The sequence below is a fragment of the Sander lucioperca genome, chromosome 12, assembly GCF_008315115.2.
Source record: "Sander lucioperca isolate FBNREF2018 chromosome 12, SLUC_FBN_1.2, whole genome shotgun sequence".
NCBI lineage: Eukaryota > Metazoa > Chordata > Actinopteri > Perciformes > Percidae > Sander > Sander lucioperca.
In genome coordinates this window covers 1,157,318-1,182,496 of record NC_050184.1, presented here as the reverse complement: position 1 = coordinate 1,182,496, position 25,179 = coordinate 1,157,318, and the positions used below count along the sequence as shown (strand labels likewise).

The 25,179-nt window shown below is 42.5% G+C and overlaps 1 protein-coding gene across 2 annotated transcripts in view; it reads right to left on the bottom strand.

The window, feature by feature from the left end:
* Positions 1-25,179, bottom strand: part of LOC116050868 (immunoglobulin superfamily member 21-like) — a 68,271-nt gene that overhangs the window by 36,806 nt on the left and 6,286 nt on the right. The window contains exons 2-5 of one of the 2 annotated variants that reach the window (XM_031301091.2): positions 7,247-7,371; positions 3,084-3,205; positions 2,712-2,830; positions 879-994 (exon numbers count right to left, since the gene is read on the bottom strand). In XM_031301091.2, coding sequence (XP_031156951.1) covers positions 879-994; positions 2,712-2,830; positions 3,084-3,205; positions 7,247-7,371 — 482 coding nt within the window. The remainder of the gene's footprint in view (positions 1-878; positions 995-2,711; positions 2,831-3,083; positions 3,206-7,246; positions 7,372-25,179) is intronic. The other variant, XM_031301092.2, reaches the window with a different exon arrangement.

Sequence of the window (25,179 nt, the reverse complement as noted above, 5' to 3'; positions counted from 1 at the left end):
GGCGAATTGTGGCGTTAGCTTCACATGCTAACAGCGGAGCTAGCAGCAAACAGCGAAACTAACGGCAGAGCTAACAGCTAACGGCGGCGCTAACGGCGGAGCTAACGAATAACGGCGGAGCTAAAAGCGGAGCAAACAGCGAAGCAAATGGACCTGGAAGCCATTTGTGGTCGAGGCAAGAAGGGATACAGCTACAGTACATCCGTGTTTGGTTGTATATGGAAGGGACTAGTTTGCTTCATGTGGACCAGAGTGATAGAGAAAGACATGGCTCTGGTGTGGACTCACTGGACCGACTTGACGTGTGGGCGGAGCTCGGGAGCTTCAGAGCTAAGGCGGGGCTACAGATTAGGTGTCCCTAAGAAACGCGTATGTAACAGTAGTTCCACATTACATTAGTTCATTTGCTCGCGAGTTTTATTTATTTATTTATTTATTTATTTTTATACCGTGTATTCTCTGTGTAAATTCATGTACCGAACCGAGACGCCCGTACCGTTTCGGTTCAATACGAATACATGTACCGTTACACCCCTAATATATATATATATATATATATATATATATATATATATATATATATATATATATATATATATAGTTTTTGTTTTTCATGACAACGATGGTGCTGTCGGTTAACCTTCTATGTTGCATCTTCAAAAGTGACACTGAATTTGAAACAGCACATTTAATTATTAATTTCTGCATCTATTATCAAAGTATTGATTAGTAATACAGTGGAAATTAGTAGAAATGTGAATATTTGGTTGACATGTTGATTTACTGTGTGTGCCCCTAAATTTTCTGGTTGCGCCCCTGTGCTCCTAGTGAAAAAAAGTTAGTCTGGAGCTCTGGAGATAAACAGTAAAAAGTCTCACCATGGGAGCTGGCTTTGCTCCTGTAACAATGCAAACCAGAGTGAAGTTGTGCGCCTCATAGCGGCTGAAAGGAGCCGGGCTGTTGGCTGCCACCACAGAGATAGACTTGGGAGGTACTGCAGAGAAAATACACAGATGACACTCTTTCGATTAACTAAATCAATATAATAGAATATAACTTATTAGGTATTTATCAAGTAATAAAAAAATCTGCGATAAGTAGTGAGTCAGTCTGCTGGTGATGACTCCAAGCTGAGACTGCAAGAGGAGCACCTTTAAGTGTGAATATTTCAAATCAATTCAATTATTTTGTAGCGATATCAATGGTGCCCACATGATGAATCCTAAAATAAATTGTGATCCCCTGACTTTTCTTCTAAAGATATGGGCCCTCATTTATGAAATGTGCGTACGACCTAAAACAGGTGTAGGATGGGCGTACGCCAATTCCTACGCAAAGCAAGGCATTTATCAATTTGAACGTGAGCGTAGGCTGCGATAAAATCTCACGTCTGGTCTGAACTCGTGTACGCAAGTTTTCGAGTCAGTGTGGACTTGCGGTGCAGCATATAATCAGTTTAAAAAGAGAAGGAGAAGTCATCAGTTGATCACTTATCAGCAATGGCAGATCTGGCTCTTATAGAGGACCTCTATGTGCCGGGAACAGTGCACATGTACGCGCATGGGCCACGGTGGAGCGCTCCATCGGATTGATTAAGGGCAGATGGCTCTGTCTTGCATCAGCGATATCACCCATACACAGCAGAAAAAGTCTGCAACATAGTTTTAGCCTGTGGGGTTCTGCACAACATCACGCAGGAAAACAGGGTGCCATAAATGTAGTGATGGAGCCAGATGACCTGATGCCCAGAGAGCAGTGTCCAGCACAGCCCCAAGTGCGAGACGAAGGAGACAGGATATTATTCCTCACTTTTAAAAAGGTATAGTGTTATGTTTGGCAATGATATTCAATACAGGAAACATGACGATGCACAACATTTTTATTTATTCTTCAGGTTTTCGTTTCTCTTTTAAAGTTTTAATGGCCACAAGTGAATGATTTATTTCTGCCATTGACCGAGTTATTTCAGATTGTTTTTCCAGCCCCTCTGCTGTCAGGAGACAGGGACGGGGTGGTGGTCCAGCATGGGGGGGTGGAGGACACGCACTCTCCCTCACAGCTGTTGCCTAGCTCTCACTCATGAAAAAAACACGAGAAAAATAAAAGACACTGCATAAACTCCGCTACTGTGTGTTTATTTAAATATAGGTACACCATGTAGGTCTAAGATATTGCAATATAAGCCTGTATATTACTATTTGGACTATAGCATACATATGTCAAGGATGTAGCCTACATTAAATAAACTTCAGCTGGAGTCCGATTTACTGTCAACGCTGTTGACTGCATCAGTGATCTCATTCCATTCCGCATTCTTTCTACAGCCTTTAATACCAGTTTTCAGGCTGCCAAATAGTACACGTTAGTGCAAATGAACCTGAAATATCAGGGTTTCAATCTCCACCTCTGAAAAGTGCCGCTTCTCAGCCGGATTACGTCTCGCCATGTCGTAAATTGTAGGGACGAGGCCTCCAAACTGAGTATATATTGGGGCGTGATATTTAAATTACGATTGTTTCCAGCCGCTGCATTTATCAATGTACGACCATTCTTACGCTCTGATTGGTGTGATACGAACATTTCATGAATCACACGTGAAGCCTGTCGTAAGATGATTTCTGTGCTCATATCTGCGCTGGTTTCTACGTTAGGTTGATAAATGAGGGCCACAGTCTTTAAAAATCACAAGACCCTCAGAAATGAACACATACCTATGACAGTGAGGGTGATGCTGCCAGAGGCTAGAATCACTTTGTCTGTGGAGCTTTTGTCATAGATCCCCACATGACACTCATACAGGCCGTCATCCTCCATCTGGACCTCAGGAAGCCTGCTCATATACACAGTTACAACAATTACAGAGGGAGTTTTTTTAATTTTACCTTTCATTTTTAACATCTCAGGTTCTTGAGATTAGAGATAGTAAAAATACCCACTGTTTATTTTTTTTTTTATTTCACATCCCCCTATCACTACTCCCCCATTGTCAAAAGAAACCATGCCACAGGTGGGAATGTTCCCCCAAACATTTGTCTTTCTATGAATTTTGGTACAACTTGTACACTAGTAGTGGCCTGTCTCACCGCACAGTTGACTGGTAGACCAGGTCCTCTCGTCTGTGGTTGTCCTCCATGTGGGAGTAGGTGCTGTTGTACATAGCATCATAGGTGAAAATCTTTTGCTTGGCACCGCCTCCTTCAACCACCTGAGAAAACATTAGCATTACTTAGTGTACAGTAGCTGTGACTATGTAGACATTAATTAAAATGTTGTGTATGTATAGTGGGGCAGCGCAGGTTCTGGGTTTGAACCTGTAGGCCATCTGGGGCCTTTATGTGTGGAGTTTACATGTTTTTGCGTGGGTTTTTTTGTGGATTCTCTGGTTTCCTCCCACAGTCCAAAGACATGCAGGTTAGATTAATTGGACACTTAATTGCCAGAGAGGGGGGAGAGAGAGGGGGTACATAGGGTGCATGCTCCACAAGGTGAGCCCCAAGAAATTGCCTTTTTTTTTTTAAAAGATTATTTTTTGGGCATTTTCGGCCTTTATTTTTGACAGGACAGATGAAGACGTGAAAGGGGAGAGAGAGGGGGAATGACATGCAGCAAAGGGCCGCAGGTTGGAGTCGAACCCGGGCCCGCTGCGTCGAGGAGTAAACCTCTATATATGGGCACCCGCTCTACCAACTGAGCTATCTGGGTGCCCAGAAATTGGCTTTTTATCCGTCTTTGAGCTTCACTTGTCCGATACAATCTTTGGATCCTGGTCGTGTTGACTATATATTGTAACCGGTTAAAGGGACTTTAATCATCCAACGTGGATTTAAAGCAGAGTTAGTCTCCCTTTCTGTAGGACATCCTGTGTGCAGAATACTGGCAAGGGCTATGCGGCATGGTTGTCCTATTAGCCCACTTCTTTTTGCTTTGGCTATGGAACCACTCTATCCATCCATCCATCCATCCATCGTCAGCCGCTTATTTGGGTTGGGTTGCGGGGGCAGCTGCTCCAGCAGGAGGGCCCAATCTTCCCTTTCCCGAGCCACATTAGCCAGCTCTGACTGGGCAACCTAATCTCACAGAATTCCGTGATGGGCCAACAGAAGAATTCCGTCAAATAAACACGGATCGGCAAAAATTCTGTGATGGGCCCACGGAAGAATTCCGTGAAATGAACATGCCCCTTAAGTTAAGGAAAAGGTCGTGGGTGGGCTTACGTTTCCATGACACGCAGGACAACAATGGGATAGTTGGGTTTAGGAAAAGAAGAACAGGATGGTTGGGTTCAGGAAAAGAAGAGCGGGACTGGACAGTTACAGTTGGGTTTAGGAAACATGACACGTTGGACACGATCCCCGGTCTCCTGGGTGAAAGTCCTGTGTTTGACCCATCCACCACCCCAACCAACCTCGTTAAGCGGATTTTCAGGCTTTCATACTACTCGCTACCGTAGTCGCTCCTAATGCTACGTCATTCTTTTCCGTGCTGACCACACAGAATTTTCACACATTCTGTGCCACCACCACATAAGTTCGTTTACAGTTCGTGATCATTTCATGGAATTCTGTGAGACCAGGCTGGACTGTGGGAGCCGTTCCCAGGCCAGGGTGGAGATATAATCTTTCCTGAGGCCTCACCCCAGCTGGATGTGCTACATGGCTAGCTGCATTGTTAACACCGCAGTAGCTTAAAAAAACACTTCAGTAGTTCCTGCCTGAAGCAGGTTCTCTTAATACATCTATGGAGCACATGACCAATCATAGAAGGCCTGCTTGGAGTTGCGCAAGACTTAGCCAAGAGTTTAAAAAAACGTGTTGAAACCGGATTATTCAGAACAGTTGGAAATCTGAACATTTTAGCTCACGGGGATTTCTCTGTTCCACTTTCAGTTACAGCACTCTAGCCTTTTCCGCCATTTCCAGGTCACTTTATGCGATCCATTAGCCCATCCTTTACCAGTCTACCGCCAAGAACGGGACTAGATGTAATTTTGCAAATTCCTGTGCTTGTTAAGTTCTTAACTAAAAATAAATATATATATATATATATATATATTACTATCATGTCTCTCAGTGACGTATCACTTAAGGTCTGAGCAGACTGGGGTGAAGAGCTTGTAATAGTTATCTGATGAAATATGGAATAGTGCATTGGGTAGGGTAAATGTGTCAACCTCATGTGCTCGCCAAGGCCAATTCAATTTAAGGTTCTTCATTGTACACATTATACTAACACCAGACTGTCCAAGATCTACCCTAACGTGAATGACATTTTTGATCCTTGTCCACAGAAAAGGCAGACCTGACTCACATGTTTTGGTCCTGTAACAACTTTTGGACTATGGTATTTCAGATCTTGTCTGAGGCATTTCACAAAGATATTCAGCCTAGTGCTGAAATAGCTAGTTTTGGTGTTCCAGGGGAAGGTATACAAATGACAAACAGGCTAAAAGATTATTTGCCTTTGCAACTCTTCTTGCCCGAAGAAGGATTTTGTTAGAGTAGAAATCTGAGCATCCAACCAAAGCCTCGGCTTGGATGAACAACCTGTTGCTATTCCTGAAGCTAGAAAATATGAAATATTCCATTAGAGAGTCAACCCAAAAATTCCATACGAGATGGGACCCTTTGGAATTTTATTATGAAAGGCACAAGACTCTTCCCAAAAATTAAGTAGAAACTATATCCTCCATAACTAACCCTCCTCAGTGATTGAGCTCTCAGCAACTGATGGTATATATTTTTAAATTATATTGTAAGTTTATTTTCATGTGTTTATTTTATTACGTACTTGGTACAATTCCCTCTATATAGATATTTCTTTTCTTTTTTCTGTATATTTATTATTTGTATAGGCAGTGTGTGGGGGGTGGGGGGAGCAAAAGAAAAAAAGTTTGTTGTCAAATGTTTGTAAACTATGCTGTTTTTTTTGAAAAAAAAAACCCTAAAAAAGATGCAAAAAAAAGGAATCTGGCGAGAGTGGCGTTCTCGTCACAAACATCACTTTGACACAACACAGCGCTTTCTACAGTTACTGTGGTGTCTTTCTAATTTTGGCCGCTTTACCTAATCAACTTCTCACATTCTAAATTTATTATCGTTATTGTTTTGTGTTTTTTGTTTTGGAAGGCTGTTGTTGTCTCCCTTACTGCGACAAAATACCTCTGCTGATATCCTTGGTATGTAAAAGCAAGCAATACGCCTATTTGGAAATTAGCTTGGCTAAGTGTATTTCACCACTGTGGGAGCAACTTTGACTTTTTTGTTCCCTTTTTTTGTCCTTTGGAATGCGCCGTGGTCGACGCGCTTAAACAAGACTCAATAACTCCACTGTTTTCCTTTGTTTCCACGTTTTTTTTCTTTATCACTCAAACTTTAATGTGATACGTTTTCGTCTTTTCCACAAAAAAATAATGAACTGTCCTTACCAGATGGTGCACAAGCATTGACAGCTGAGCAAAAAATAAAAGATATAACAAAAAAAAACAATTTCAACTTCAATTCACAAGCATGTTCTGTTTTGCACGGTAGCCTACTTGAAACAGCGGTCAAAAAACCGTGTGGCTACAAACCAAAGGCACCCAACTCAATGACAGCTCCTGGCTTTTATACACCAGCTGATGCAATTACTACCCTAATCAGCTGATTGCCAAAAGGCTGTGACGATATGCCATGCACCAAGATCAACCAACACAAATTATCAGCTCACAATGAGTCCAGTTTACTGCGAATGTCACTGCATCCATACACAATTTATCAAAATAAAAGTTAACATCGAAATCATAATTTTGGCTCCAACAACCACTGTTTCTGACTGCGAGGAGCCGCAACTTGGGCATGTCTTTTAGTGTCGGATTTATTTTCTGAAGTAAAAACTAATGATAGTAAAAACTAATAATACCTCACAATAAAATGTAATTAACTTAAAGGGAACAGTGAAAGAGAGTTACTTAACATCTGCTCAAGGTGGAGTTTTCAATTCTAATATAGTGTATTCAATTTGGGTAGTGGTTTTCTGCGAAGTAATCATAGACTAATTTGCATTGTTGCCTTTGTCAGATTTTGTCAGAAGTTTTAGCTGATTATTCTCAGCTGGACTGAATAAGTCACCATCAATCAGGCCACTGCTCATAAAAAAACAGGGATAAGGTAATACCTACTTACCTATATGTATGACTCTACATTAAACATGAATATGTTCAAACAGATACATTGAGGGCTGAAAAAGGGGGCGGAGGCATTCATTTCACCTGTGTGCTCACCCGAAACCAGACAATCTCTCGGAGGTTGCCGTCTGTTTGGAAGTTGCATTTGAGTGTGACTGTGTCTCCAATGACAACAGAAGGAAGAGGCTGAATGGAAACACTTAAATAACCTGCCAAACAGAGAAAAATGAGAAACATTTGAAAATGACATTACATTACCCTGTATGGCTCCAGTAGTGAACTGTAATGTATGTTCTTATGCATTTACAAAGTAATCCGCTATGAAAGCGTGACTAGACTTGAGGTATTTTTCAACGTATTCTCATCAACGATATCATCATCTGATATGTTACAAAACATCTGCATATTGTATATCTTATGAAACTTTACGTTCAATATAGCTAGGGATGGGTAGCGTTAGGATTACTACTACTCTTAGTAGTAATCTTACTCTCTACTCTTATCAATACTACGATCTATAATTTTTTGCAAAAAATAAAAACATCAAAAGATTCAACAGTTATTTTATCATTACTATTTTGCAGAAGTACGTTAAATTGTTTCCTAAAATTCCTGTATATCTATAATGAGGGAGGAGTAAATGCTACAAATGTCTGGTCTAACAACTATAAACAATACAAAATTAGTTGTCAGAAGAGCTCATACTAAATTCAAATAGCCTCAAGGTGGACTGAGATGGTCCTTAGCAAAACTGGGAGGAATAAGGAATTTTTTTTGTGACTTTAATTCCAAGCAAAACCTCTCAAGTATCAAACAAAAACTATTATTAAAGCAAAAAAAAATGGTCACCTCAAAGGTAAAACTTAAAACTTGCAAAAAAACATCTGTGTAGTCGTAAACTATTTTTTTATGAGATAGAGAGACCCATAATTCGAGCACTGGTTCTGGGGGGCATAAATCACTCCCCCTCTTAGCCTATATATTGGATAGTAGTTAACACCAGCCCTGTATTTTGGACTTTTTTTCACCACAAGTCCGAAAGAAGACATGTTATGGAAGACAAATAGCCCAAAATCTCAAAACTGAAAAGTGCATACAAAATTATGTTTTTGCCTGCCGTGTTTCCCCTTAAAGTGCCCATATTATGAAAAAAACACTTTTTCTGGGATTTGGGGTGTTCTTTTGTGTCTCTGATGCTTCCACACACATAAAAACTTTGAAAAAAAAACATTCATGCTGTTTTGAGTGAGATCCAGTTTCTGAATGTGTCCTGCCTTCAGTCTCCGGGTGAACTGTTCAAAATCGGCACGGCTTGTGACATCACAAGCCGAAACAAGCTGGCTAACCGCAACCATTAACGCTAATGCTAACGCTAGCATGCTACCTCGTTCTCAATAGCAAAGCACTGCTACAACACACACGAGTTCACCATAATCTACAAAAGAACTACTTACATGTGCGCCCTCATTTAGAAGTCTCCCAGCTAATCCTGCCTTGTAACTGACCGAAGTTGTAGAAACAGCCTTTCTTTTACTGTCTATGGAGCTAGCTAGCTGACATGATCTACGAGTGCAATAAAAAAACAGAGACCAGCTGAAAAGAGGATCTGCAGCAGTGAGAGAGAGCGGTGCAGTACAACAAAAATATGGTGTTTTTTGAAAATTAAACCATGTAAACCTATTCTGGTACAACCTTAAAATACAATTATGAACCTGAAAATGAGCATAATATGGGTGCTTTAATGGTAGCAGTTTGACACAGGTGACACGGTCGTTAGCTGATTACAGAGATCAAAGCAATCTCCTCTGTGTTTACAAACTTGGCCACTGATTAGTAAGCATGACGCAGCATTTTCGCCAGACAGTCAAACTGCAACTACAGACAGTAATATGAAGATTAACACAACATTACGGTTAATTTACACACACACACACACACACACACACACACACACAAACATACACACACGGTTCTTCATTGGTCATGTGGCCCTGGTTGGCCTAGTGGTAGAGGCTCTGTCCTTGATGAAGGGGCCAATCGAACCTGCGGCTCCAAATGTCTCAAATGTGTCGTTTTCAATTATTATTGTGCACAGGTGTGTCATCATTAACTTAAAAGAAACTCAATCGCTCGATGTCTGCATCAGAGCGTATCACACAGCGTGGCACAAACATTGTTGTGGCGATAGGTCTGGAGATAGGTCTAGCAATGTGATACACAGATAGCCTGCCCGTTATACTGCTTTCACACCAATGACCTGATGTCTGATAAGGGTTCAACCCTCCTTTAGGAAATTCAAACCAAGCCAGTCAACATGGGTATACCCCTGGTATGACAATTCAGAGGTCACATGGGTCAACATGGGTGCATTGCATAACAATTACCTTAATTTCTAGAAATGGGCGGGAGAAAAAAAAGCTATTCGATGATGGTTCCGCAGTGATTACATTCTAATTCCTCCTTCTCTGCATATTTATCCCTTGTGTTGTCTTCCCATCAACCTTGAAAAAAACACGACATTTTTGACGCCTTTTTTTCACAGTTTGTTTTTGCTTTTTCCAACGTTTTAAATTGTTTTTTCTTCTACACATTTTCAGCACTTATTTCTACGTCCCATATTTTCTGATATAAAACAAAAATTGAAAACGGGTCAATGTAACCCGAAGTCAACACAAGGGTTATTGCAGCAGCTAGACAAGGAAGTAGGTTACTCTCGTATCGATTGTTGACCATTTTAAGATGAGGGGAGAACATTTCTTTGTTTGATTTCATTTAAAGTAAAGATAGGCTTTGCTGTTGTCTTCACAACACCACAGTGGTAAACGTCCGCAGACTGCAGTTCAGTGCAGCAGCCGCACTGAACTGCAGTCTGCAGACGTTTGCCACTGTGGTGCCACGATGTGTGCCGAATGGATGTCACTCACTTGCCACTGTTGTAACACCTACAACTTTAACTAATACAATATGGCTATTGTTGAAATATAAGAGGAGTCCTTACTTTATGAATCCAAGCGGTTGTGTTTATTTATAGACTTCCAGAAACCATGTGGAACATATTCAGTCAAAGTAACAGGCGACATCTTACAACCATATACAACTTGGCGGGGAGCTGTGCACACAGAACTAGAATCCTACTGCGCATGTGCACTTCCTAAAGTACGGTGTCTCGTAGCGTCCATACAGAGAGCGAACATAATAATACACCAGAATTATCTACAGCTATTATTCATCTTTTAAAGATATCATATTATTAGAACAATTTTCACTTTTCCACATTTCTTACAACTTCACCTTCTTACACATTTTAACCAGCAATCCAGTTTAGCTTTAGCATGAGCTTTTTAAAAAAAAAAAAAAAAAAAACTTTAATTATTCCACATCTTTCAATGAAATTCATACTTATTAAAACCATTCCCACTTTTCCAGCTATTCTCACTACTTCAACTTCTTTTTACGGATTTAAGCTATTAATCCAGTTTAGCTTTAGCAATTTAGCTATACAGATTTATACACATTTTCTGCAGGAAATGCATTTTCTAGTCTAGCTTTTACTGTGAATATGGTAATGTCCTCTGAGTGCAGTATTCTTAAGAAATGAGTGAGAAACAGAGTGAGCAGCATAGGGAAGACATGCAAGTTTTCCCTGAAGTTTCAGTCCAGCCCAGTGTTGTTGGTGTTGCAAGTCCATAAGAGTTCACCACACACACACACACACACACACACACACACACACACACACACACACACACACACACTGCTATGTTTACAGCTAACTGCTAAATTCATACTCACCGTCATACACATATGCTCTCTCTTTTTCTCTCTCTTCGCTCACTCACTTACATTATATGAACATGCGCAGTTATTCCTCAAAGGAGTTTGCTACTTGTTGTGTATAGCCTAAGTTAATAATCATTCCCAGATGCTTAGACCCGGTGTGCAGCCGGTAGTGTTACATAAAAATCAATAGCAGTATCGTTTTTCCAGGAGCTTATTGCTACTCCGGTACTGACTAGTCTGGAACCGGTACCAGTTTTGAACTGGTGCTCGATAGCCATCCCTATATATATATATATATATATATGTATGTTGGGAACCGAAGCAATGTGATTAAACACTATCTTTAAACAAAGAGATCTCAGAGCATGTGACTTCTGAGACAAAGTAAACCACATGTCTCACATGCGGCCTGAGCGCCCTTTCAAACAAAGAGAATGAGGCCTCCAGGCCAACTTTAAAGCCTGAAAGTCACACCTCCATAAGAAAATTGGCCGGAGATATAAAAATTACAGAATTTGTAGTTCAGACCTACATGACACCTGCAAGAATTAGATTTCCTATTGGCCGGGGTCCCTGAACACAGCAGGGGTCCATGCCCAGGTGACCAGGGGTATAAATACTCTTCTGACCCTCTTTTTATTGTCATTCACTGCAATGGCAAGTTGCTACAGAGTGCACTTATCAGTCATTCACTGCAACATCATATTGCTAAAGAAGATGATCTGTTGCTCTCCATTGCATCCGTGCTAATGGAAGCACAGTCAAACATTTGTACTCTAATTAAATAGTTTAATTTACCGAACGAGTGAACTAGGGTACAAGCGGCCGAAATGGGTTTCCTCAGGAGGGTGGCTGGCGTCTCCCTTAGAGATAGGGTGAGAAGCACAGTCATCCGTGAGGAGCTCGGAGTAGAGCCACTGCTCCTTCGCGTCGAAAGGAGCCAGTTGAGGTGGTTCGGGCCATCTGGTAAGGATGCCCCCTGGGCGCCTCCCTAGGGAGGTGTTCCAGGCACGCCCAGCTGGGAGGAGACCTCGGGGAAGATCCAGGACTAGGTGGAGGGACTATATCTCCAACCTGGCCTGGCAACGCCTCAGGATCCCCCAGTCGGAGCTGGTTAATGCGGCTCGGGAAAGGGAAGTTTGGGTTCCCCTGCTGAAGCTGCTCCCCCCGCGACCCGATACCGGATAAGCGGACGAAGATGGATGGATGGATGGACGAGTGAACTATTTTGGATCCTGTTGAAACACTGTGCATGCATGTTTCACCTCTGCAGAAGATAAATCAACATTTCCTCTACAAGAAATCGGACAACGTGGACACTGCTTTTTTCTCAAGACGACTGAACTGGTTCTTCACTGCCTTTGAAGAGAAACCAGCTTTTTCCATACCACTGACGAATGAGAACCGGATCCGTTTTGTTTCATCGCGGAGAATCCGCCAACCAAATGAACGGACTACAACACACAGTAAGAGGCTTAAGTTTCTGGGCAGAGAAATATAGGTGTGTGTTATTAATGTATAATCTATTGCTGCAACTTTTGTTACTACATTGAATGGGATTTTGGACCTTGTGTCCTGTTTATTGTTGTGAAAGTAGAGTTTAGATTCTCGGCCCAAGCCCGAGCCCGACCCGAGGTCCGGTCGGGCTCGGGTCGGGCTCGGGTCGGGCTCGGGCCGTTATTTTCCGCCACATCCTCGGGCCACATCCATTACCTTATTATCCTATTTGGGTGGGGAGATAGCTATGCCATAATCAGAAATACAATAAATATATATATAGGCTATATAAAAGTAACAAATGTGTACAAAAGTTAGGCTGCAGTTACAAAATGCAGCACGTGTCATGCGCGGAGTCTCCTCCTCTCGCACGCATCACACCGGGAGCTTGAAGATGTAAAGAAAAAAAGAAAAACAGGAGAATTAACTTTGAGCAAATATGGAGGAAAGTCGGAGGTATGGAAGCAGTTTAAACAAGTCCTGGGCAGTGACAACAATATGTTGTTCATCATTCTTTCTTTTTTTTTTTACGTTTCTTCATTCGGATCCACTTGCGATCCGTTCCATTCTAAACAAACAGCGCAGTTTACATGCTTTGTCCTTGTTGTATTATTCTAAACAGATTTCTCCAGTTCAAACAACTCTGAATTGTAGTTGAGAACGTCAGTTATAACGGCCCACGTATTAAAAAATTGTTGGGTTTAAATCGGGCCGGGCCGGCCTCGGACACAACGTGCTCGGGCTCGGGCAGGTTCGGGCTTGATTTTTTGGGCCGATCTAAGCTCTATGTGAAAGTACTGGATCACGGTACCTGTTGAATGTTTGTGTTTGATACTACTGTATATTGTATAACGGTATCTCCCGCCGCAGAGACCATTGTCGGCAGAGTTTATAACTCTTTCACTCGTTCAAACATTAAGACCATCGCGGCAATGCAACATTGCAGCGGACCTCTTAAGTAGACTGAGAGAGGTTATTTATAACGTAACCAGTTACGTTTAGGAAATGTTTGTGGATTGGGTTAAAATTCAACTACATGAATGTATGACACTTCCTTGCACATGACATGCAAAACACCATTTTTCATATGAAAATGTGTATAGGTATATAGATGTAATTTATTACATAGGTGCAATGCCAAACCGTACATAAAAACATGTTCATTATTACTTCACATATAGGCATGTTGTCATGCCCCGGTGACAGTCTGGTGTGTGTGTGAATGTGTTTTGTTTTATTTCTTCATTTTGTTATGCCTGCAGTGTGTTTGGTGGTGTTTTAGTTTTCTGTCTGTGTTTCTGTGTCACCTTCATTCTCCAGTGTGTGGACACACCCCCTCCTGCTGCTCTCTCCCCGCACCTGGCACCAATCCCAAATCAGCGCACCTGCAACTCATCTGCTCATCATCTGCCTTTAAAGACCAGTCTGACTTTACTCTCCCTGCCGGATTGTTGCTTACTACCAGTATGCTATTTCACCAGCCTTTGTTATTTGTTCCATGTCGAGTTTCCTGTTCTTGTTCTTACCTGTCTGCTCCGTGTTCCAGAAATAACTCATCTTCAGAATCCACTGCCTGCTCAGCCATCTCCAGACCCAACACCTCTACTGCCAGCCCCAGCCAGCTTCGGACACAGCACCCCCCACTGCCAGCTCACCCACATTGTCTAAATAAAACAGATTTTTTTGCACCAACTCCAGTCTGTGCCTAAGTTCTGTCCCCAATCCTGACAGAACAATCCGGTCAGTATGGACTCAGCAGATCTGGAGCCGGTGCGTCATGCCATCGCCACACAGGGAGCAATCCTGGAGCAGCACAGCAAGACTCTCCAGGAAATCATGGGTAGATTTCACCAGCTCACCACATGTCTGACGGAGATTCAGGCTGTCTCTCAAGCTGCTCCTTCAGCGCTGGGACCCCCACCTCCCGCCACAGTTCCGACGCGTGAACCATGGGTTTCCCCGCCCGAGACGTATGATGGACATTTGGGTAAATGTAAGACTGTTCTCCTGCAATATGGTTTAGTTTTCGACCTGCAGCCCCTGACGTATTCTACTGAGAAAGCTAAGATAGCTTACCTGATTAGCCTGTTGTGAGGAGAGGTGTTGGAGTGGGCGGCCGTTCACGGGAGGAGACAGGATCCAGTGACATCCACCTACGCCAACTTCATTCATGAGATGAGTAAAGTTTTTGACCATCCTGTTCAAGGACAAGATGCAGCCAGGAGACTGTTTTCATTTCGCCAGAATTGAGTTTTGTACTCTGGTTGCTGAAAGCGGGTGGAACAGAGCAACATCTCTAGCCGTGTTTGTTCACGGGCTTAATGAACAGTTAAAAGATGAACTTGTGTCACATCCAGAGCCAGCAACTCTGGATGATCTGATGTCTCTCTCTATCCGCATTGACAACTGATGCAGTGAAAGGAGGAGAGGCAAAGAGCTGGCGGTGACGTCACTCCTCGCCGAGGACATCGTTCCCCTGCTGTTGGGGTGTCTCATCGGAATGAGGGGCCCGTTTTTCCTTTAGGAACCCGGACAGCGACTTCACCGGAGCCAGAACCCATGCAGCTGGGACTTAACCGGCTGAGCACGGAGGAACGTGAAAGTCGCAGATCCAGTAACAGCTGCATCTGCTGTGGTCAACTAGGCCACTACGTCGCCACCTGTCTTAACCGGAGGCCTCGCTAGCTCAGGGAAGGATTCTAGCGAGCTGGACAACTCTACCTTTGTCTTCCTGTCCTCGAACCCAACTGCATGCCAACATCTTGCCGGATTTTTCGTTTAAAGATGCTGTAATAAGCATGCAAGGATATAATACATATAGGAAAGACAGAAATGCAAATGGAGGTGGGGTGGCTATCTATATCCAAAATCATATTCCTGTGAAAGTAAGGATAGACTTAATGTCAGCAGAAATAGAAGCATTATGGCTTCAAGCTCATATCCCCCATTTGAAGCCTTTATTAGTGGGCTGCTGTTATAGACCACCTAATGCAAATTCTGATTATCTAGATAAATTTTGTGATATGATAGATACAGTATGTGATGCCAATGAAATATATCTCCTTGGAGATTTAAATATTGATTGGAAGTCTTTACATTGTCCACTTAAGAATAAGATTCAAACTATCACAGATGCATGTGGATTAACACAAGTGATATCTAAACCAACACGAGTATGATTAAAAAAGGATGGATCCAAAACGGCAACTTGTATAGATCATATATATACTAACCAAGCATAACAATGCAGCAAAGGCAAGTCTTTGCCAATGGTGATGTAGTGATCACAACCTAGTGGCTATAGTAAGGAAAACAAAGGTCCCAAAAGCCGGACCACAAATCATTATTAAGAGAGCATATAAATACTGCAATGAGAACCATTTTATAGAAGATGTTAGTAATATTTGCTGGGATAGTGTGTTGAGGCAGGATGATCCAGATGACGCTGTTGAGGCTTTTAATAAGCATGCACCTGTGAAAAAGAGAACTGTTAGAAATGTGAGATCTTTTTGGATTGATGAGGAATTGAAGGATTGTATGGCACAGAGAGATCAAGCTAAGAAAATGGCAAATAACTCCAATTATGAATCGGATTGGCAAGTTTACTGCAAGCTAAGAAATTATGTGACTTAAGTTAAATAAAAAGAAAAAGAAGATGTATTATGAAAATGCAATTGGGAATGCAAAGCATGACAGTAAGAAAATGTGGAATATTCTTATTAATGAGATGATGATCAGTAAATTCAAATCTACTCCATCATTTCTTGAATCAGGACAATTTCTTACCAAGCCTGTGGATATTGCTAATTACCTCAATAACTATTTTAACAACAAAGTGGAAAAACTTAAGGAGAAAATGTGCCAAACAACTAACATACAATCATATACCTTGATTAGAGATCAAATTATGATAGGAAAACAATGTACTTTTGAATTTACTAAAGTTGATGTGAGATATGTGGAAAAGTTGCTTCTTAGTTGTAAAGACAAACCATCTGGTGTGGATAATATGGATACAAAACTTTTGAAATTGGTGGCAAACTTGATTGCCATTCCAGTGTGTTGAATATGAGTTTAGAAAAAAAAATCTTTCCAACAACATGGAAAACTGCTAAAATCATTTCTTTATCGAAGAATGCAACTGTACCATTTAGTGACCCAAACAGTCGACCAATTAGCCTGCTGCCGGCGTTAAGCAAAATCATGGAGAAATTGCTTATGAACAAATACAATGTTATTTTTCAGTAAATGATTTATATACAGATTATCAACATGCCTACAGAGTTGGACGACTGGCACAGAGAGATAGAAAATGAGAAATTAGTAGGGGCTGTGCTGTTGGATTTCACTGCGGCTTTTGATATCATTGATCACAATTTGTTATTAAAAAAAAATAAAATGTTATGGTTTCAATTCAAGTGCAATACTTTGACTAGAAAGCTATCTAGCAAATAGGATACAGACGGTGTACTTTAATGGGAGTTTTTCAGAGGTAAAATCAGTAAGCTGTGGAATTCCACAAGAAAGCTGTTTGGGGCCATTACTTTATTCTATTTTTACCAATGAATTTCCTTTAACCTTAATAGATTAAAAAATGGCGACGACTCAACAATATACATGGCGGCATCTACAGCTGAATGCCTTACTAGTGTTTTGAATAAAGAATTGCAGTCAGCATTGGAATGGGTAACAAATAATCAACTAGTTCTTAATGTATCTAAAACCACAAGCATTGTATTTAGAACAAAAATTACTGTATAAATTATTGGTACAAAGGACCAAGCTTCTTGGGGTTATAGTAGACAGTAAATTATCCTGGTCTCAACACATTGATGGGGTGGTGAAAAAAATGGGTAGAGGTCTCTCAGTTATAAGGAGATGTTCAAATATTCTCAATAAAAATGGAATGGGAAACGTCATTAAAATGATTGTCCTATCCCATTTGGACTATTGTTCAAGGGTTTGGTCAGGTGCTGCCGTATCAACTATAAAGACATTGCAAATTGCTCAGAATAAGGCCGCACGCTGTTTACTAAGGTGCCCACTCAGATCTAGAGTTTAGATTCTCGGCCCAAGCCCGAGCCCGACCCGAGCCCGACCGGACCTCGGGTTGGGCTCGGGCTGTTATTTTCTGCCACATCCTCGGGCCGGGCCGGGCCCGGGCCGGACCGCGCCTGGGCCGGGCCCTTGATCCCATTTTTTTTTTTATCCATTACCTTATTATCCTATTTGGGTGGGGAGATAGCTATGCCATAATCAGAACTATAATAAATATATATATAGGCTATATAAAAGTAACAAATGTGTACAAAAGTTAGGCTGCAGTTACAAAATGCAGCACGTGTCATGCGCGGAGTCTCCTCCTCTCGCACGCATCACACCGGGAGCTTGAAGATGTAAAGAAAAAAAGAAAAACAGGAGAATTAACTTTGAGCAAGTATGGAGGAAAGTCGGAGGTATGGAAGCAGTTTAAACAAGTCCTGGGCAGTGACAACAATATGTTGTTCATCATTGTTTCTTTTTTTTTTTACGTTTCTTCATTCGGATCCACTTGCGATCTGTTCCATTCTAAACAAACAGCCCAGTTTACATGCTTCGTCCTTGTTGTATTATTCTAAACAGATTTCTCCAGTTCAAACAACTCTGAATTGTAGTTGAGAACGTCAGTTATAACGGCCCACGTATTAAAAAATTGTCGGGTTTAAATCGGGCTCGGGCTCATAATTACAGTTAATGTGTCGGGCCGGCCTCGGACACAACGTGCTCGGGCTCGGGCAGGTTCGGGCTTGATTTTTTTGGGCCGATCTAAGCTCTACTCAGATCAAGCATTGATGCAATGCATGGCTGCTTATCCTGGTTAAGTGTAAGGAACAGATTAACTGCCTCATTGCTCAACTTTACCAGAAATATTTTAGTGACTAAACAGCCGAGCGTGTTGTATCAGCAACTTAGTCTTAGTTCTGATAAACATGACTACAGTACTAGGCATGCTACGGAGGGCACATTTACATTACCTAAAGTACGAATAAATAAAGGAAAAAACACCGTAATATATAGAGCTATGATTAATTGGAATGCAATGCCTAGTCATGTCTTTCAAGAAAATAGAAAACCTCAATTCAAAGTATTACTTAAAGAACATCTCCTAGCTGAGCAGAACTCTGTATTGGATATTTAATGAATGCTGTCAGTATCATTGAGGGTTCTCTGTGTGCATTTGCTTGGTCATATTATTAGTGAACAATGTTATAATCTCATCTCTACGATCTATGAATAATTTAAACTAGGTCCTGTGTTGTACTGTGTTGTAGTATGTTGTTATGTCTTGTTATTTTTTTCGTTTTTCTTTCAGTATTGAATGTTGTTTTTTTGGGGGTTGTTTTTAATGTAATGATGCACGGCAATGTATAGCTGCACAAGTTGTGAGTGGACTCCAGGAAGAATAGCTGTGGCTTCGGCCCCAGCTAATGGAGATCCCAGTGAAATCAAAATCAAATCAAATCTGCTGAAAAGGTCAGTCCTTGGAAATACTAGCATTTATTGACTCTGGGGCTGATGAAAGTGTATTGGACAATAGGCTAGTGAATCAACTGGGGCTGCCCATTGAACATCTGGAGGTGCCACAGGAGGCTAACACCTTGGACGGAAGGTTACTCGCCAAGATCACCACCAGAACCAGTCCCATTCAGCTCCAGCTTTCTGGCAATCACCTTGAACAGATGAGTTTCTTTGTCATTGATTCACTGCTTATGCCACTGTTTTTGGGTCACTCTTGGCTTGTTAAGCATAATCCCAATATTGATTGGACATCAGCTAAGATAACTAACTGGAGCCCCGCTTGCCATGCCAGTTGTCTGCAATCTGCTCTGCCCCTGTCTGTTTCCAGCCAGAAGTCCAGTCTGGACCTTCCTGACCTGTCCCTCGTTCCTGCTGTCTATCATGACATCGGGGAGGTTTTCAGCAAACAACAAGCCCTCTCCCTGCCTCCACACCATCCATACGACTGTGACCTGCCTGGTTCCACTCATCCACATAGCCATCTTTACAGCCTGTCTAAACCGAAGCAGGGAGCCATGGAGGAGTACATATATGGTTCTCTAGCTGCAGGCATAATTCGCCCATCATCTTCCCCACTGGGAGCTGGATTCTTTTTTGTGGGCAAGAAGGATGGGACTCTCCGCCCATGTATTGACTTTCAGAGGTTTAAATGACATCACTATTAAGAACAAGTATCCTCTTCCTCTCATGAGTTCTGCATTTGAGTCTCTCCAGGGCTCTTCCATATTCACTAAGCTGGACCTTCGCAACGCCTACCACCTGGTTCGTATCCGTAAGGGAGATGAGTGGAAAAACGGCATTTAACACTCCGCTTGGACATTGAGTACCTTGCCATGCCTTTCAGCCAAACTAATGCTCCAGCAGTATTTCAATGCTTGGTAAATGATGTTTTAAGGGACATGCTTAGCAGGTTTGTGTTTGTCTACCTCAATGACATTTTGATCTTTTCCAGAGATCCTGCCGAGCACACTCAACATGTTCGCCAAGTTCTTCAGCGGATCCGGGAGAACTGCCTATTCGTCAAGGCAGAGAAGTGTGAATTCCATGCCTTTCTGGGCTACATCGTGACTGAGGGGCAGGTTCAGATGGATCCTGGCAAGGTGAAAGCGGTCCAAGAATGGCCCAGACCGGAGAACAAAAAGCAACTACAGAGGTTTTTGGGCTTTGCAAATTTTTACGCTTCATTAGGAACTACAGCCGTTTGGCTGCCCCTTTAACTGCTCTCACCTCCACTAGTAGACCCTTTTTCTGGACACCTGAGGCTGAGGAGGCTTGCGCTGGACTTAAGGAGCATTTCACTACTACAGCCCCCATCCTCACCCAACCTGACACTAGCCTGCAGTTTGTAGTAGAGGTTGACGTCTCAGATGTGGGAGTTGGAGCAGTTCTTTCCTAAAGGAACCCAACTGATAAATATCCTTAATAAATTTCACCCTTGTGCCTTACTTTCTCACCGTTTATCCCCCGCAGAGAGAAACTATGATGTCGGTAACCGGGAGCTGCTGGCTGTGAAACTGGCTCTCGAAGAATGGAGACACTGGCTGGCGGGAGCAGAACAGCCTTTTCTGGTGTGGACTGATCATAAGAACCTCAAGTACATCCGCTCTGCAAGACGCCTCAACTCTCATCAGGCCAGGTGGGCCCTGTTTTTTGGTCGTTTCAACTTTGCTCTAATCTACAGACTCAGTTCATGGAACGTCAAGCCCGACTCCCTTTCCCACCTGTTTGTCAAAGAAGAGAGTGGTTCCTCTGCTCCAGACACCATTGTACCTTGTACCTGTGTTATTGGAGCAGTTTCTTGGGGAATCGAAAAGGAGGTTAATGAGGTACTGCAACAGGAACCAGGTCCAGGTAACGGTCCACCAGGACGCCTGTTCCTCATTCTGTCAGAACATCTGTGCTACTGTGGGGGCATTCCTCTAAACTTAGCTGTCATCCGGGAGTGGCTCGCTCCCTCACATTCCTCCAGAGACGGTTCTGGTGGCCGACGATGGAGGCAGATGTTAAGTCATTTGTCTCTGCCTGTTCTGTTTGTGCCCAGAATAAGACGTCGAACCAGCCCAGTTTTGGCCTCCTGCGACCGCTGCCGATTCCTCATCGCCCTTGGTCTCACCTTTCCCTGGGTTTTGTAACTGGGCTGCCACAATCCAATGGTATGACCACCATTCTGACTGTTGTGGATCAGTTTAGTAAGTTTGCTCGTTTCCTGCCTCTGCCTAAACTACCCTCTGCCAAGGAGACGGCTGAATTGTTGCTACAGTGATTTACCTGATATATGGACTCCCCGTGGGCATCGTTTCGGATGGAGGACCCCAGTTCATCTCTGCTGTTTGGCATTCCTTCTGCCGAGCTATTGGTGCCACCGTGAGCCTGACCTCTGGGTTTCACCCTCAGTCCAACGATCAAGCGGAACGAGCAAACCAGAAGCTGGAAGTTGCTCTCCACTATATGGTCTCAACCAACCCTACCATCTGGTCATCTCAACTCCCCTGGATGCAGTACACCCACAACACTCTGCCCACATCAGCCACAGGTCTGTTCCCTTTTCAATATGTTTACGGTTTTCAACCTCCACTGTTTCCATCCCAGGAGGAGATCTCTGTGCCCTCTGTCCAGTTCTACATCTGCAAGCGTCACCGGACTTGGCATCGGGCCCGGGCAACTCTGTTGAATAATTCTGACCACTACCAGCGGCACGCTAATTGTCCTGCTCCATCCTAATCTGTTGGGGACAAGGTGTGGCTCTCTTCAAAGGCTCTCCCACTGAAGACTGACTCCAGGAAGTTGTCGTTGGTCCCTTTTGTGATTGAGAGAATTATTAACCCTGTTCTTGTCCATCTCAAGCTGCCCCGCACTATCAGGGTGAAACCTGTTTCCCGGATAAAACCTGTCAGGATCAGACTGCTACTGCCTCTACCCTCCTGCACCTCCTCCCCCTCGGATGATTGACGACCATCCTACGTACACGGTTCGTTGGATTCTCGACTCCCGCCGCAGAGGTAGGGGTATTCAGTACCTCATTGACTGGGAGGGTTATGGCCCTGAGGAGAGGAGCTGGGTACCCAGGCGACAGATTTTGGATGCTACTCTTGTGAGGGATTTCCATTGCTCTCATCCAGAGAAGCCTGGTGGAGCGCCCGCAGGCGCTCGTCGGATGGGGGGTACTGTCACACCCCGGTGACAGTCTGGTGTGTGTGTGTGTGTGTGAATGTGTTTTGTTTTATTTCTTCATTTTGTTATGCCTGCAGTGTGTTTGGTGGTGTTTTAGTTTTCTGTCTGTGTTTCTGTGTCACCTTCATTCTCCAGTGTGTGGACACACCCCCTCCTGCTGCTCTCTCCCCGCACCTGGCACCAATCCCAAATCAGCGCACCTGCAACTCATCTGCTCATCATCTGCCTTTAAAGACCAGTCTGACTTTACTCTCCCTGCCGGATTGTTGCTTACTACCAGTATGCTATTTCACCAGCCTTTGTTATTTGTTCCAAGTCGAGTTTCCTGTTCTTGTTCTGACTTGTCTGCTCCGTGTTCCAGAAATAACTCTTCAGAGGGCTATGGGCTGAACTGGAGGAAAATGTGAATGTTGTCAAAAGACAACTGGAAAATGTTGAAAATTAAAGAAATGTTTTAATAAAATTATTTTTTTAATTAAGAACATTGTTTGGATTGCCTTTTGATTTGTTATTTGGAAGTATACCTTATTAATACAAAATTAGTAACTGGAGATTATTATATACTATTATTTATAATAGTAATACATGAATATTAATAAAACTGCATATTACAGTACAATACCATCAAATTACAAAATACCATTAAAACTACAGTAATATACAGGAAATGGTTTACAGTGTGATTAACGCATAGGCATTCTGTGCTGAGATGACGGGACTGGAGTGGATGGCTAGCAAAAACAAATTTCCTTGAGCAGAAATGGAAGAAGAAAAGGGTCTTTTGAAGTTAAGTTTCAAAGCCCTTCCAGATGGTTCTCGCCACAAGACCTGAGGTTATTTGCATGTAACCTTACTGTTAGTCTATATCCTTGACGTGTCACTGCCGGGATTGCTCTGCTGCCGCAGGAAATTCTGCCGGATGCATGTCTTTTTCATTTCATTCCACTTTATTTGTGTTGGAATTTTAAACTCCGGTGGATTTATGAGGACTATGGTTAACTGCTCTTCAGATCTCCATCCATCCATCTTCGTCCGCTTATCCGGTATCGGGTCACGGGGGGAGCAGCTCCAGCAGCTCCTCAGATCTCTGCAGGGTAAATCCAGACAGCTAGCTAGACTATCTGTCCAATCTGAGTTTTCTCTCACACTACTATTTTACAGCGGCTCAGTGCGGCACTTAGACAATTGTGATTGGTTTAAAGAAATGCCAATAAACCAGAGCATGTTTTCCTCCCATCCCAGAATGCTGTGTGGAGTAGCCAGACCGTCCTCTGCTCTGCAGTGTGTGGAGAGTATGGCGAGGCTCAAATACCACTTGAGCATTTTAACTTGAAAAATATCCCTTTTAAGTACATTTATAACAGATAAAAATGTGTCATTAATTTGCGATTTATCGCGAGTTAAATATTTTAATCAACTGACAGCCCAATTCACATATGTGGTCATCATATATGAAACAGCATTTCACAGGTGATTAATTCACATGACATAGGTACATTTACAGATATTTCCAATGTGAAATCAAGCTGTCATATGTGAAAACATCAATTTTATACGTAGGCTAATTTCGCATAAAGTCACATAGAATCAATGGACTTGGCTTTTTGGACGTTACACATTTGAAATTGTACACTCCAAGTGTGAAATGTAATATTTTACATGTGCTTTCGTTTGTAAGGGACTGAAACAAAGCCCCAGCCTGATGTAGTCTTTACTGTGTGTGTGTGTGTGTGTGTGTGTGTGTGTCTGTGTGTGTGTGCTGCCCTCTGACACATGGACTGGGACCAAAATCAAAGGCACCTTGCAGAGCAGCAGCCTGGCGGTGCTGGGAGACACTGATGCCCTCTGCCATCACAGTCAGCTCCCTCACATCCACAACACTGGCCTGTACTGCATGACGTCAGCCTGCCTACAGATTATTTTCCCCATGTTTTTGAGTTTAATCCTCCCTCCAGCTTTTCATCTAGAAAGCCAGCCATTTGCCAAGCTCTGGCACACACACACACACACACACACACACACACTTGACAGCATTTGCACATGATAACTGATTCATAATGTTCTCTGTAAACAACAAAAAACAATCATTTCACTAAGGGAAAGCATATTTTGGAATGAGATTAGAGTTAGTGAAATGAGATATTGAGGAGTGATATCACTGTCCCGCTCTGTTCAGCTTCAGTTTGGCTGTGGAATTATGGGTGCTTTTGCTCTATTTTAATCTCCACAGAGCCATGGTTAGCATAGCTAAGCCTCTGTCCTGATTGACAGGTCCTAAACCATCCTCTTCTTTATTGTCTATTTTAAAATAAATGGGACCATCATTTCTAAAATAAACATTGTGTTGTATTGAAGAATACTTGAAACTAGCGATTGAGACCATAAAGTCATTATGAAAATGTTTACTGAAAATAAAAATAAATCAAATGAGAAGTAGGCTCATTTTCTCATATCCTTCAATAGAAACTGACTTCTTTTTGGAGCACAATTCAGAGCCCAATATTCCTTGGAATTGTGTATTGGATGATTTTGCCGGTCACGGTTTACCTTCACTGACAGCACTCAGTGCCAGGAAGGAAGTATTGAGTCCTGAAACAAGGTGGAAAGAGATAGTGTGGATAGGTGGGTGGCATGTCTGACTTTGATGCAGGAGGATGATGTGTATGTCCAGCACATTTTTGCCCCAGGCCCCTCAGAATACACAATCAAAAAAAAATGTTTTATCTGCTTTGGAAAATTTGCAGTAATGTAAATGTAAACATAGAATAATAATGCTGTTTTATTATAAATCCAGCAGTCCAGTCCATCACATGGCTTGATGATGACGATGAATTACAAATATAATGCAAAAGAAAAGACATTTTGAGTGAAAGGGAATTAAGTTATGCAACCTGGTGGTGTGGCTTCAGAGCAGGAGACATGTCATCTAAGTTATCTAATGGTGTTTGGAGAATGTTCCCCCTCTGGGATAAAAAAGCCCATTGTCTGACTCTGACCCATATTGCTCAAGG